Source organism: Aquarana catesbeiana, linkage group LG01 (genome assembly GCF_042186555.1).
Source record: "Aquarana catesbeiana isolate 2022-GZ linkage group LG01, ASM4218655v1, whole genome shotgun sequence".
NCBI lineage: Eukaryota > Metazoa > Chordata > Amphibia > Anura > Ranidae > Aquarana > Aquarana catesbeiana.
Window position 1 is genome coordinate 432232383 of NC_133324.1, and position 15898 is coordinate 432248280.

Consider the following 15898-nt stretch of genomic DNA (forward strand, 5'->3'; position numbering starts at 1 on the left):
CTGAGTGGGATTTGGGCTTTGAAGTTCTACGAGTACCTGCTGCAGAAGTAGTTAAAGGCAAATGGTGCAATTCCTACTACCTTTCTACAGACCTCCAGAGTCAAGACGGGAGCATACCCTGGCCACCTGTAGCATTTCAAATGATGGTGTCAAGAGTGTTAAAATGTTGCAACTACTGTCAGTAGTTGGCAACTACAAAGATCACATCCAAAGGGAAGATATCTCTTGAAGGTTTATCAAGTCAGATACTCCTTGTATCATCAGTGTTCCAAGCTAGTAGCCAGAGTGCCCTCTGCAATTGTATGTACTTCACATCCCAAGTGAAAAATAAATTTACATTTGCTCCAGCCGCTCTGTAATCTGGGGCCTACCCCAGCAAACGAGAAGAGAGAATCTACACCTTATGCATGGTTTGACAGATTAGAGTTACTATCAGCATGTGACGGAGAGCCACAACAATTAATTCACCCTGGGATTTATAGAGGGAATCTAGCTGCATAGAGCTTTGCACCCACTCAGCAAGCCTAGTGGTCTTCCTGTTAAGGTGGGTCACTGGTGTATTAACGATTGGAAAAGAACCAAGTTTATAAATTACCAAGACGCATGTCCTGAAATAGCAGGCTGATCCTCTGGAAGCAGTGTAATAGGTTTGAAGCATTGCTCTAAATCTGAGTCAATGATGAAATACAGCACCTCAAAAAAGTCCCTTTACAGATTGTTGGGAATCTGAATCTGAGTCTGAGATGATGACAGGGGCTTCAGGCGTGGTTTGAAGGAAGGGCTCAGGAGGTTCAGAGACACACTCTGCAGGGGATGTCACTGTAATGCCCCAGTAACTGAGCACAGTCAGGTCCACAGTGGACATGGAGTTCCCTGTTGACATAGGGGAAGCCTCAGCCTTATGTGATGGCGCAACAGAGACTCAGATACTACCCTACAACAATATGGGACCGAGATTTTAGATGAGACACATCAGGCCCTTCTGTGGAAACCAAGTAAACGCCCCCGAAACCTCTAGGGAAGTAAAGTATGGCCTAAAGTCAAAAGTAGCAGCAGCACTGTCCTCTGTGTCTTACAAAGACATGGTTCTTCTGCAGAGAGATCTTGAACTAGGCCAAAATAAGGCAAGATCTCAGGTACTTACAATCCCAGGCAGTTGGTGGCAATGAGGGTTTGTGCCCAGGTCACTGTGAGTGAGCAGTCTAAATAGTCCAGAGATGCATGTGGGTGCTTCAGGGGCAGCAGCAATTTGGTAGTTCCTTAAGACTAAATGGCAGGAAGGAGAGCATGGAATGTTCATGCATTGTTTCACCCAATAGATGACATCAGCACTCAGTCACTTGCTATTGCTAGTAAAGCCAGCAAAAGCAAGACATTTGAAAGGATGCTCTACAGTGCAAACAGAGTGGTAGTTCCCAGGGCTTTCATCACAAATAACCTTACTCACAAAGTAAGTCTTCAGAAACAGGGTCACATCAGGGCTGTGCCATGACTCTAGACCTGGAAAGCGTTTTACAGCTAACCAACACAATAATGCACTCTGGTCTGGAAAATTTCACAATGCAATGCCCATGACCCAAAGGTCATATCCCATGCTACTTTTGCACATCAAGTCCAGTGGGGTCCAGGTACAATGTCTAAAGCTAGGCTGGGGAAACACCACTATGCAAGGTTTGCTATATAAAGATGAGCTCAAGCAGCGGTGTCAGCAAAGAATCCCGATTGAAGTCACCTGAGAAAAAATGTCTGCAAATTAGGGAGCACTAGCAAAAAAAAGTTACACTTCTCAGTGGAACTGAGGAAAAAGCATCCAACTTCCGAGGACATTAGCAAAAAACTGAGCCATGCTAGGTAGAGGATGGGTTATACACAGACTGGCTTTTTTAGGCTTGTGTTTTGTTTGCCAATGTCCTGAACCTCCTGTAGTCAGATAGTAGAACCAGACAATTCAGGTGCCAATTCAAAGGAGAAAAGATACAGTAACATACCAGCAGGGAGTTTCAAAATATACATTCACTAAAACATCAGAAGGGAAAGGTCTTCATATATTATTTCACTATACGTGTACCTAGTGGGTTAAAAATACATTTGAAAGTGCAATTTGATTTGCTGCTGATTAGCAAATATACGTATTGACAGGGACTGAATCGTCTTTTCTTTATTTTAAATCAATGTGTAAAAGAGATCAGCTTGATGTAGATAATCTTATTAATCTTTGTTGATGTTTCAAAACCTTTTTCTAGGTAATGTTGTAATAGCAAATACACCGGGGCAGCTACATTTGCCCATTTCACACTCTGCTCTGCTTCCTGCTTAGTAGTGCTACACATTGGTTGTACGTTACTGTTCCTTCTCCTTCGCATGAGTTGACAGACTCATTGAAAACAAGAGGAAATACAGGGGCTTAGGGGTCCTTGCTATGTGGTACTAGTGTCCGTTTAGTATATTTTTGTTTTAAGGTACACGTTAAACTACTTCAATTAGAAGGCTCTATGAATCCACTGTAAGAGGGAGACATCAATGGCTGCAAGTCACTTTGCCAGGGCGATAGGCCCCCTATTTTTGGGCTGCTGCAATATCTTTCTAGTCAGTTCTTTGGTTTTAACATAATCTATCAAATAGGTTAACACAAATTAGAGGGAGTAAATGGGCTATAGATTAGTTTACCACATTTTTAGCTATTTTATATATAGTAAATTGTATTTCGTGCTTTTAGGACTTTCATGTATTGAAATGCACAGTATAATGTAACACCAAGCAACTGCTAAACTAACAATCAGTTTGCTACATTTGTGTTCATATGCATCATATGCATTAAGGTTACCTGAGAGTGAGTTTCATTGTCCTGTAGCTGTGATTTCAATTTTTCATTTTCAGAATTTAGCTGTATGTTGATCTTCTTAAAGTTATCCCTGCGTTTGGTTAAAATGATCTTATCCTCTTGAAGTTTCTGAGTACAAAAAAAAATACACATCCAACATCCACTGGCTTGTTTTTAATATTCAAACTTTATTCTTAAAATAAAAATACGGCAGGATAAATGTAGAATAACAAGATTTCTATAGGTTCTTTAAAAGCACTGCTATTACCTGATAGGAGACTTTACTTAGCTAACCACAACAATTTTATTTCCAGGAACGTTACAGATCACTTTATGAATGTCGATCTGGAAGATTTTTTCATGCTTTCCTCCACTTAAATAGAAAAGCACGACTCGTGTGAGAATAGGATGAACTGAGATGACCTTGGAAAAGACCTTGGATCTGCAGAATTCCAAGGGTACCACTTTCCTTCAGGAAGGGACAGATAGACTGTGTAATTGAAGTGTCTTGGTAACCACTTAAACTAGGCTCACCATGACCTTCTTCTGACACGTGAAGAATGCATCTGACATTTTCCCCTTGTTAAAGGAATGAGAGAAATTGGCCGCAGAATCCTATGTAGCGGCAGAAACAGCACATGGGTGGGATTCCCAAGACCAGACTGGTCTAAGACCTTAGAAATCTAAAGCCTGTTTCACACCAGTGGCGGAAATATAGGGGTCCCTGAGGTCGCCATGGCGACCGGGTCCCATGCTGGGGGCCCCTGTATACCTCAATAGGAGGAGCGGCAAGGGCGACTGAGACCGAGCTCCCTGATCCTCAGCCGAACTGTAATCGGCACTGTGCAGGGAGCTCGTCACATTTATTACAACTAAAGTGAAAGCATAGAGTGTGCTGTGCTCTTTGTCTCCCCCTACAGTGAAGTACCCAGCAGAAAGAGGTAAGGTAAAGCACTGACGATTTTTAACCACTTCAGCCCCGGAAGAATTTACCCCCTTCCTGACCAGAGCACTGCGTCGCTTTAACTGACAATTGCGCGGTCGTGCTCCCAAACAAAATTGACATCCTTTTTTCCCCACAAATAGAGCTTTCTTTTGGTGGTATTTGATTGCCTCTCCGGTTTTTATTTTTTGCGCTATAAAAAAAAAAAAAAACGACAATTTTGAAAAAAAACGCATTATTTTTTTTACTTTTTGCTATAATAAATATCCCCTTACTTGTTCGTAGTACCAGCAAAAAAATGCTGTTCCTCTGAAAAGTGATCCATGCTCAGATCGCTTTTCAGAGGCATTTGACAGCCGGTAAAGAGGCAATATGTTGCCTCCTGACCGCCCGTTTAAACCCCTTAAATGCATCATCACAATGCTGCAAGTGCATGCAATGCACACAGTTGCGGGGTGGTTGCAGTGCAGCCCCATTCACTTAGGGGTATACTTCAAGGGTGCCCTGACTACAAAAAGATTGAGAAACACTGGCATAGAGGAACCGATCTCTCCATTTTCCTCCTGCAGCTGCTGAATGTCTGCGGGAGGGAGAGGAGGGGAGAAATGGAGAAATCGGTTCCTTTATATGCAGCCACCCACTTATGACCGGGCCCTGTTGTTCCGCCACTGGGCTTGGAGGAAAGGGCCTTGTCCGGGGGTCCCTTCATGTGGCCCTGAAGGTTCTAGTTACGCCACTGTTTCACATGTTAAGTGTACTGTAAGCTGTACTTTTGTGTTCTGACAAGGGTCCAGCCTCTCCTGCTGTTGAGGTCATTGCCTGCAAGCACTGATTGGATGTTGGTTCTCAATAATGCTTGTTCGATAAGCCTCACCTGGTCCCTGTCTCTGTGAGTTCCGGTCTGACATAACTTTTGGTTGCCGTGCGTTCCAATGCTAACGCATCTCATCCTCGCGAGAGCTCACAAGCCCTTTGAGAAAATCGCAAGGATGAAACACGTTAGGGTCAGACTGCACGGCAACCAGAAGTTATGTCAGACCCTAACCCAGAAGTAATGTACTGGAACTCATGGAGACGGGGACCGAGTGAGTCACTGAGTGTTTGGCACACTGGCGGGGGGTGAGGAGTCTGGCGATATGTTTTATAGTGTTTGATGGGCAATATGTTTGTTACATTTATGTTTGTTTGGATCCTATCTTGAAGATTTTTTACCAGCTGCCTATAGACTAGATTTTTGTTGATTTTATTATTGACCCGATTATAATTTTATCTATTTCACTGTGTCCTCAAGTGCTTGGTGTGTGTGGGCCCCTTTGCACGATTTTTTTTATGTTTGTGAGAAGATTTTAACTGGGCTAAAAATAATTTTTTTTCGTGATGGCATTACACTATCGGAGTATTCTTTGTTTTTGATTTGGGCTGCTTGGTGGACCTTCTAAAGGGGAACGGAGGCTGGGGGTTTTACTTCAGACAAAGATTGGAAGTGACATCTTGAAAGCTGTGTTTGCCGAGGCAATATGAGTTGGTGAGTGAGACTGAACGCTGGGGAGAGGCTGAGCACCTGTCACGTGGTGGATTGGAGGAGCTTTTTACAGAATTGTCATATATGCAATTTGATGCAATATTGGTGTGAAGCACTTTGTACTTTTCACTGGTGCCTTTGGACATTTTAATTCATATGGACACTTTATTTATTGCAGTTTAATGATCTTCATATTTTATATATATATTTTTGTATAAGTTGAATTCACATCGTTGCCTCATATCTGTTTCATGTTATCTGATGCAGATGGGATTTAATATATTTAGATTTGAATTAAGGTAGCAGCAGAGAATTTTTGGTTTATTATTATTCATTTATTTAATTTTTAAGTACGCCGGGAATATTTTGGATAAATGAATTCCCTATTGGCGCAGTAGTTTGGGTTATTTGAAGATACGTTTTTTGTGTGAGGTTTTCTTAAAAATGACAAAAGTCGATAGACGCTTTAAGGTCACAAACGGCACAAGCAGAGAACCAGCTATGTTGTGGAAAGCTAGCAGCTGCGTGATGACCAGTCCTTACAGTGCAAAACACGGTTCACAAAATTTCCACTGTAGTGACAGAATGCAGGGCTGACACAGTGAATCACCAAAGCCCTCTTCCATATGTAATGGGTTTAATATTGGTGTTTATTAAATGGCTAGGTTAATAGTCAGGGTTAAGTGTTAGTGACAGGTTAAAAAAGTCTGTGTGTATGCATTTTTTTTTTTTATCACATTTGTGTTCAGCACCAAAAAGCCTTTGAAAGAAACAAACAAATGTGTCAGGCTCCCATACCTGACTTTCACTATAATGCACCGTAGATGACAGCTATTTGGAAAATATATTGTATTTGATCTATATGAATCCACACATAAATAATTTGATTACAATTGTTTTTAGATCTATTTCCCTACTTGCCTCACTGTTCTCTTTTGCTAAAGATCACATGTTTGCCACAGTTATACTTTTATATATATATATATATATATATATATATATATATATATATATATATATATATATATATATATATATATATATATATATATATATAAAATATACATACACGGTATCTCACAAAAGTGAGTACACCTCTCACATTTTTGTAAATATCTTATTATATCTTTTCATGTGACAACACTGAAGAAATTACATTTTGCTACAATGTAAAGTAGTGAGTGTACAGCTTGTATAACAGTGTAAATTTGCTGTCCCCTCAAAATAACTCAATACACAGCCATTAATGTTTAAACCGCTGGCAACAAAAGTGAGTACACCACTAAGTGAAAATGTCCAAATTGGGCCCAATTAGCCATTTTCCCTCCTCGGTGTCATGTGACTCGTTCGTGTTATAAAGTCCAGGTATGAATGGGGAGCAGGTGTGTTAAATTTGGTGTTATCACTCTACTCTCTCATACTGGTCACTAGAAGTTCAACATGGCACCTGATGGCAAATAACTCTCTGAGGATCTGAATAAAAGAATTGTTGGTCTACATAAAGATGGCCTAGGCTATAAGAAGATTGCAAAGACCCTGAAACTGAGCTGCAGCACGGTGGCGTTATATCCAGAGGTTGTCTTTGGGAATAAACGTATGAGTGCTGCCAGCATTACTGCAGAGGTTGAAGGGTTGGGGGGTCAGCCTGTCAGTGCTCAGACTATACAGCGCACACTGCATCAAATTGGTCTGCATGGCCGTCGTCCTAGAAGGAAGACCCTTTTAAAGATGATGCACAAAAAAGCCCGTAAACAGTTTGCTGTAGGCAAGCAAACTAAGGGCATGGATTACTGGAACCATGTCCTGTGGTCTGATGAGACCAAGATAAACTTATTTGGTTCAGATGGTGTAAAGCGTGCGTGGGGGCAACCAGGTAAGGAGTACAAAGACAAGTGAGTCTTGCCTACAGTCAAGCATGGTGGTGGGAGTGTGATGGTCTGGGGCTGCATGAATGCTGCCGGCACTGGGGAACTACAGTTCATTGAGGGAATCATGAAGCCCAACATGTACTGTGACATACTGAAGCAGAGCATGATCCCCTCTCTTCGGAGACTGGGCCGCAGGGCAGTATTCCAACATGATAACGCCCCCAAGCACGCCTCCAAGATGACCACTGCCTTGCTAAAGAAGCTGAGGGTAAAGGTGATGGACTGGCCAAGCATGTCTCCAGACCTAAACCCTATTGAGCATTTGTGGGGCATCCTCAAACGGAAGGTGGAGGAGCGCAAGATCGCCAACATCCACCAGCCACGTGATGTCATCATGGAGGAGTGGAAGAGGACTCCAGTTGCAACCTGTGAAGCTCTGGTAAACTCTATGCCCAAGAGGGTTAGGGCAGTGCTGGAAAATAATGGCGGCCACACAAAATATTGAAACTTTGGGCCCAATTTGGAAATTTTCACTTAGGGGTGTACTCACTTTTGTTGCCAGAGGTTTAGACATTAATAGCTGTGTGTTGGGTTATTTTGAGGGGGCAGCAAGTTTACACTGTTATACCAGATGTACACTCACTACTTTACATTGTAGCAAAGTGTCCTTTCTTCAATGTTGTCACATGAAAAGATATAATAAAATATTTACAAAAATGTGAGGGGTGTACTTTTGTGAGATACTGTATATATATATATTTTTTATTTTTTTTATTTAATACAACTATGATCATACAGATATACATCACCAATTTCCATTAAAGTGGCCAGACCACAACAAAATTATAATTTACCTTTTTCTTTTCTTCTGCAGATGCTCTAAGGGCATCCAAATTACTGTACGTCTTTAATCCTTCAGACATTTGCTGGATTTTGTCCTTAAGAGATGTCAGCTCACTGTTTATCTTGGTTTCCAGCTGCTCTACTTTTTGAAGGTCCTGTTGTAAACGCTGGCTCTCTGAGAACACACACATACATAATGCATAAAATTTAATATAAAATCTAACCATTAGTGTAAACTGTTCCAGTACCTCTTTCTGGAAAGGTATGATGAAAACTAAAGCTGACCATAGATGGAGCAATTTTCTTCAGTGCTATTTTATATGCCAGATTATAGCTGCTGGCAATAATCATAAGTTAATCAATCGATCAACTTGGGTACATTCAGCCTACCCATGCACGGATCGATCATGCATGCAGACAATCCCTGCTGAGCCAGCTTTAGCCTACAATAATTAAACTGTATTCTGTAAACATTTGAAAAAAGGCACTTTAAGTGGGACACATTGCTTTTTTAGTGCAAGTTGCTTTTTTTTTTTTTTTTTAACAACAAGGTTGGTCTTTATTAGAAAAAATCAAGTTGCAGTACATTATAAGTCACTCGAGCATTGCAGTGTACACATCCATGGAACAAGAGCAGTACATATGCAGTATGCAATGGGGGGGGGGGGGGGGGGGGGGAAGGGGGGGGGGCAGAAGGAGGGGAGCATCAATAAATACAGCTCAATCTAATATAGTGCAGCATAAACCTATAGGGTGGGGACTGCAGAAGAGGATAGTATATAGCAGCATCACAGGGGTCGGTCCATGGCTGCCAGACCCTCTCAAATTTACGAGGACAACCTCTACTTATGTATGTAAGTTTATACATTGGGAGGATAGCATTGATTGAGTTTTCCCATGACCTTATAGTAGGTGGTGAAGGAGACGTCCATCTAAGGAGGATCTCTTTTTTGGCATAAAAAAGTAGCAATGAAAGTAACAGTTTAGTATATCGAGGCCTTTGGTCATCGTCCTGTATGCCCAGTAGGGCCAGTTCAGCCGATAGGGGGGATCTCCAGCTGGAGACGTACATTAATAAACTCGAAGATATCAGCCCAGTAACGGTTGAGCTTCGGGCATATCCAGAACATGTGCATATAATCACTTTCCAAAGACTGACATCTTGGGCAGTTCGGGAGTTTCAGCGGGTAGATTCTGTGCAGCCTCTGAGGCGTAAAGTAGATCCTATGCAGGAATTTCATTTGTATTAGTTTGTCCCTAGAGGATATCACTAGCTGCGAGGAATTTTCAAAGCATTCTTCCCAAGTCTCTCTATCCAAGGATGGGATATCTGCCTTCCATTTGTCCCACAATACATCCATTTTTTTAGAATCTGTGCTGAGTAATGTCAAGTATAGCGTCGATAGGGGCTTAACCAGGGACTCCTGCGCCAATAGTTCCTCAACCCCATCCGTCAGCAGGTCGGGTGGTGTCGGGAACTGCGCCCGGAAAGCATGACGCAGCTGATAGTAGCGGAACAGCATCCCCTCTGGAAGACCACATCCCACCACCAGATCCTGAAAGGAAACCAGGATCCCAGGTGAGATAATATCCCCCAGAACCTTGATTCCATACCGGGCCCACACTTGAGGATCAGGAACAGTCTTAAAATGCGGGAGATTAGGGTTTCCCCATAGTGGGCAATAAGGAGACCATCTATTTGGAACTAAAAACCGCTTCCTAGCCACCCCCCATACACGCAGAGTGGTTCGAGTGGGATCGGCGAGGGCAAGACCGGAGGAGGCCCCACGATACACCAAGTTCGCGAGTTCTTTAAGGGAGCCCACCATAGCCGCTTCCAAACAAACCGCCGCGTTGGCCCTAGACTGTTCAAACCACCATCTAACCGTGACCAGCACAGCTGCCCAGTAGTACACTAGTAGGTTAGGTAAGGCCAAACCCCCACATCTGACGGGAAGCTGGAGAGTTGACCTGGCTATACGAGGGGAGGATCCCCGCCATAGGAAGGCTCCAATGCAGACATCTATCTCTTTGAAAAACTTCTGGGGTATCCATGTGGGGCAATTACGAAAGATATAATTTAGTTTAGGGAGATAAATCATTTTCAATATATTTATACGCCCTAGCAGATTAAGGGGAAGATTAGTCCATCTAGAGCAGTGATCCTTGAGACATGTAACGATAGGCCGCAGATTGAGACGTTGAAATGCCCTAAAATCTCGCGATATCTTTATCCCCAGGTATGTAAATACCTCCACCCACCTCAGTGCAGGTTGATTCACTAGATCTTTAGCCTTATCATCTAAAGGGAAAAGTATTGATTTCGACCAATTAATGCGAACTCCCGAAAACCGTCCGAATTCGTCAAATATTTCTAACGCCGCTTGTAATGAAGTATCTGCATCCTGTAAGTAGAGTAGTGCATCGTCGGCATATAGGGATATCTTCTCCTCAAGAGGGCCAACCCGCAGTCCCACAATGCGGCTAGATTCACGCACCAGAGTCGCCAGAGGCTCTAAGGCCAAGGCAAACAAAGTGGGGGACAAAGGACATCCCTGTCTGGTCCCCCTCCGGAGGAGAAAACTATCAGAGAGGGAGTCGTTTACCCTAATCCTTGCACTGGGGGCCCTATACAGCAGGCCCAACCAGTGGAGAAACTTGGGACCTACCCCAAATCTCCTCAGCACTTCCCATAAATATTCCCATTCCACAGAGTCAAAAGCCTTCTCCGCGTCCAGAGAGGCTATGACCCGTGTTCCTCCGTTATCATGGGTGGCAGCCAAGTTCAGGAACAAGCGACGTATATTGATATCGGTGCCCTTCCCCGGCATGAACCCGGTTTGGTCCACATGAACAAGGTCCTCTATCACCTTTCCAAGTCTCCTAGACAAAATTTTTGCCAGTAATTTGGCGTTTGCGTTAATAAGGGAGATAGGTCGATAGGAGGCACATTCTTCAGGGTCCTTACCGGGTTTGGGCACCAACACCACCACCGCTTCCGAAAAAGATTCAGGCAGGGCGTTCAGAGTAGAGGATTGCTGCATCAATGAGGTAAATCTAGGCGCAAGGAGCTCCTGATATACAGCATAAAGTTCAATGGGTATCCCATCTGGTCCCGGGGCCTTCCCCTGCTGCATGGATCCCAGGGCCTCCTGAACCTCCTCCAGGGAAATATCCTTCTCCATTTCTTCCCGCTTTCCTGACTCTAGAGAAGGGAGGGAGACTCGGTCGAGATATGCAAGCAGCTGAGAATGGTCGTAATCAGTTCTAGAAGAGTAAAGGGTTTTATAGAAGCCTAGGAATCTTGCACTAATATCCGCCGGCGCCGTCAATAGGCAGCCATCTAGATCTTTTAATCTGCCAATATGAGTAGCAGTATGCTGCCCCCTTGCGAGCCAGGCCAACAACCTACCGTTTTTGTCCCCAAACTCAAATACCCTCTGGGCACTATCCAGCATTGACTTCTTAGTGAGTTCAACCCTGCAAAGAGACAACTCTCTGAGGACATCTTGCCAATGCACATAATGTGCTTGGTCAGGAGTTCGGACATACTCCGCCTCCTTCAGCCTAGCCTGCTCCTCCAGTACCCTCAGAGACTGCACAGATGCCCTCTTTTTCACAGATATACGGGTCATATATTCTCCCCTAAGCCAGGCCTTAAACGCATCCCACTGTACCAAGGGTCCAGTAGAACCCGCGTTGTTAATCCAAAAACCGCACAGTGCCTCCGGTATCTCCTCTTGGATCTCCGGCTCCATAATCCAGTACTTGGACAACCTCCACATCCTCACACCCACCTCCATAGAGAGCTTGATGTTTACAGACACCGGAGCATGGTCCGAGATTCCACGGGAAAGAATCTCCACTGAGATCAACCTCCTCAGAAGACTAGGGGAGGCATATGCTAAATCAATTCGAGACATGGTCCGGTGTGTAGTGGAGAGGCAAGTGAACTCTCTATCAGTGGGATGGAAATGGCGCCATGCATCTGTCATATGAAAGGCAGATGCCCAGCGGGAAAGGTCCTGCTGCTGAGGGCCCACCGCCTGCATCCTGTCCAGCTCCCTGTTTGGAGTCAGATTAAAGTCACCTAGAAACAGGACATTGTCTACATTGTACAATGTGGCCTGTTGCATCAGGTCATGAAGTAACCCTACGTCCGCCGGAGGAGGCAGGTATATCCCCACAATAACGACAGGGATCTCTTCGATCAGGGAGTGTAGTAAAATATACCTGCCTCCTGGGTCTAGACGAATATCCAATAGTTGAAAATGCAGGGACTTATGGACTAGCACACTGACCCCCCTGGCATAGTTGGAATATGTCGCGTGGTAATGTGTGCCAATCCATGCCCGCTTTAAACTAAGGATGCGGGAGCCCATCAGATGCGTCTCCTGAAGGATACACACCTGTGGGCGGAGTTTGCGTAAGTAATTGAGCACCAAGGATCGCTTCACAGCAGAGTTTAAGCCTCGCACATTCCATGATACCACTAAGCACCCAGCCATGGCAGCAACTCTACAATATCAAAAGGGCCCTGTTCTGATGAGGATGCCCACCTCCAGTCGCTCGGGGGGGAAAAAATTTTCCCACATCCGGCCACATCGGGAACACGCATCACCACACACTGCAAAAGCTTACTGCATACCTTATACCTAAAAATGAGGACAAATATATGACCTGGTAGACCAACTTGAACCTGAAAATAAAAAAGGGTTAGCATAAACAACCAACCACAACCATCCCTGAACAGTCCCATCCCCCGCCCCCCACCCCGCACCCCCCAAAACATTGAGGAGCACATAAGTCCCAAAAATTTCCCTTTAGAACTGGTAACTTAAGTTGAGGTCGTGTAACCGGAACGGGTCCTCATCATACCATCATTAAGTATGGGAACTAGATGTATGTGTAACAGTACGTATCCCAGAGCTGGTGGAGTGATAGTAGGAGAGAATAAAATGTTCTGTCCATCACCTGACTAAGCAGGGGCACCTTCTTCTTGTTCGTTGCAAAAAAAAAAAAAAATTGAAAAAATAAAGAAAATAAACTTCCAGAGTAAAACTGTCCTCCAGGAACCTCCAAGAGGAGCATATATAGAAGGGGCATGTGTCTTTTAGCACCAGTTAGGGCCTGCTCTGCAGGGGTAAGCAATCCTTTCCTCTGGCAACAGACCTCTAGGAACAGTTCCTAAGCATGGCTTAATCCATAAAGGAAGAGATGTGACAAAGGGGGCTGAGATGCAGCCACAGTATACATTAGGAGACTTGTATGTTTATCTGTTCCTAGATAAATATAGCAGATGATTCTGCACAACATGCCCTCAATATGCAACAAGATTGTTAGACTTACGGGGGGAGAGTCTCCAGCCAGGCAGACGCATCCTTGGGGTTAGTAAAAAATCTAACCGTTTCACCGTCCACCACTCGCATTTTTGCAGGAAACAAGATGCTATATTTCAGGCCTCTTCTCCGCAGGGCAGCTTTAACCGAATCGAAGGAGCGGCGTTGGCGCTGTGTTTCCATGGTGTAATCCGGGAATAGCAGGAGTTTAACATTTCTGTAAGGCAATTCCCCTGCAACTCGTGAGGCTCTAAGCAATTCATCCCTGTCACGAAAGTTTAATAAACGGAGGATAAAAGTGCGAGGGGGGGATCCCTCAGGCCCCGGCCGGGGCGGTACTCGGTGGGCCCTCTCCACCACAAAATAAGGGGAAAGCTGAGCCGCTGGGAGCATGGAGCGCAGCAACTCCTCTGCAAACTGGGCTGGGGCTCGGCCTTCAACCCCCTCCGGAAGACCCACGATCCGGAGGTTGTTCCTCCTGCTCCGGTTCTCGGCGTCTTCCGCACGGTATTCCAGTGCCCGTACCTTCGTTTGAAGGGCGCGGATGGAGGTATCATGGTCCGCGATGTTGTCCTCCGCCTCTCCTATTCTCCGTTCAGCCTCCGAGACCCTGGACCGGATTTTGTCCAAGTCCTGCCGAACTATTCCCACATTTAGCTGGACCTCTTCTATTTTTGAGGCCAAGGTCGTTTGACACGAAGTTACAGCAGACTGGCAGGAGGTAATAGCCGCCATAAGCTCCGTCAGTCCCGGAGGGGTCAGAATAGGATCCTCTTCGTGGTCCGTCTGTGACGCCATATTGCTATGGCGCGCAGGAGATCTCGTAGAGCAGGGGGTTGATCCGTCCTCTTCTGGGATGTTAGGAGGAAACTTTAACTTCTTGCCCCTCTTCCTGTAGCTGGGGGTTCTGGAAGACATCCAACAGGCTCAGAGTACCTTTAAGCGGTGCAGCGGGACAGTACGGATAGTTTTTTAGGATCACACTCCTGGAGAGCTCAGAGCACACGTCCGCTCAGTCCGCCATCTTGGCCACGCCCCCCGCAAGTTGCTTTTAGTATGGGATTTGGACCTTAAACCCTTAAAAAAATAGTTGACAGGTTTGCACTGATGCATAACCTACAATGGGGACGGAAAGTATTCAGACCCCCTTAAATTTTTCACTCTTTGTTATATTGCAGCCATTTGCTAAAATCATTTAAGTTCATTTTTTTCCTCATGAATGTACACAAAGCACCCCATATTGACAGAAAAACACAGAACTGTTGACATTTTTGCAGATTTATTAAAAAAGAAAAAACTGAAATATCACATGGTCCTAAGTATTCAGACCCTTTGCTCAGTATTTAGCAGAAGCACCCTTTTGATCTAATACAGCCATGATTCTTTTTGGGAAAGATGCAACAAGTTTTTCACACCTGGATTTGGGGATCCTCTGCCATTCCTCCTTGCAGATCCTCTCCAGTTCTGTCAGGTTGGATGGTAAACGTTGGTAGGCAGCCATTTTTAGGTCTCTCCAGAGATGCTCAATTGGGTTTAAGCCCAGTCTGAGGTCCTGAGCACTCTGGAGAAGGTTTTCGTCCAGGATATCCCTGTACTTGGCCGCATTCATCTTTCCCTCAATTGCAACCAGTCGTCCTGTCCCTGCAGCTGAAAAACACCCCCACACAGCATGATGCTGCCACCACCATGCTTCACTGTTGAGACTGTATTGGACAGGTGATGAGCAGTGCCTGGTTTTCTCCACACATACTGCTTAGAATTAAGGCCAAAAAGGTCTATCTTGGTCTCATCAGACCAGAGAATCTTATTTCTCACCATCTTGGAGTCCTTCAGGTGTTTTTTTAGCAAACTCCATGCGGGCTTTCATGTGTCTTGTACTGAGAAGAGGCTTCCGTCGGGCCACTCTGCCATAAAGCCCCAACTGGTGGAGGGCTGCAGTGATGGTTGACTTTCTACAACTTTCTCCCATCTCCTGACTGCATCTCTGGAGCTCAGCCACAGTGATCTTTGGGTTCTTCTTTACCTCTCTCACCAAGGCTATTCTCCCCCGATAGCTCAGTTTGGCCAGATGGCCAGCTCTAGGAAGGATTCTGGTCGTCCCAAACATCTTCCATTCAAGGATTATGGAGGCCACTGTGCTCTTAGGAACATTAAGTGCAGCAGAAATTTTTTTGTAACCTTGGCCAGATCTGTGCCTTGCCACAATTCTGTCTCTGAGCTCTTCAGGCAGTTCCTTTGACCTCATGATTCTCATTTGCTCTGACATGCACTTTGAGCTGTAAGGTCCTATATAGACAGGTGTGTGGCTTTCCTAATCAAGTCCAATCAGTATAATCAAACCCAGCTGGACTCAAATGAAGGTGTAGAACCATCTCAAGGATGATCAGAAGAAATGGACAGCACCTGAGTTAAATATATGAGTGTCACAGCAAAGGGTCTGAATACTTAGGACCATGTGATATTTCAGTTTTTCTTTTTTAATAAATCTGCAAAAATGTCAACAATTCTGTGTTTTTCTGTCAATATGGGGTGCTGTGTGTACATTAATGAGAAACAAATGAA

The 15898-nt window shown here is 44.5% G+C and overlaps 1 protein-coding gene across 1 annotated transcript in view; it reads right to left on the bottom strand.

Moving 5' to 3' along the window:
• IFT74 (intraflagellar transport 74) overlaps positions 1 to 15898 on the bottom strand; it is a 188517-nt gene that overhangs the window by 10561 nt on the left and 162058 nt on the right. Inside the window, exons 17-18 of the mRNA XM_073635941.1 lie at positions 8009 to 8172; positions 2825 to 2950 (exon numbers count right to left, since the gene is read on the bottom strand). Coding sequence (XP_073492042.1) covers positions 2825 to 2950; positions 8009 to 8172 — 290 coding nt within the window. The remainder of the gene's footprint in view (positions 1 to 2824; positions 2951 to 8008; positions 8173 to 15898) is intronic.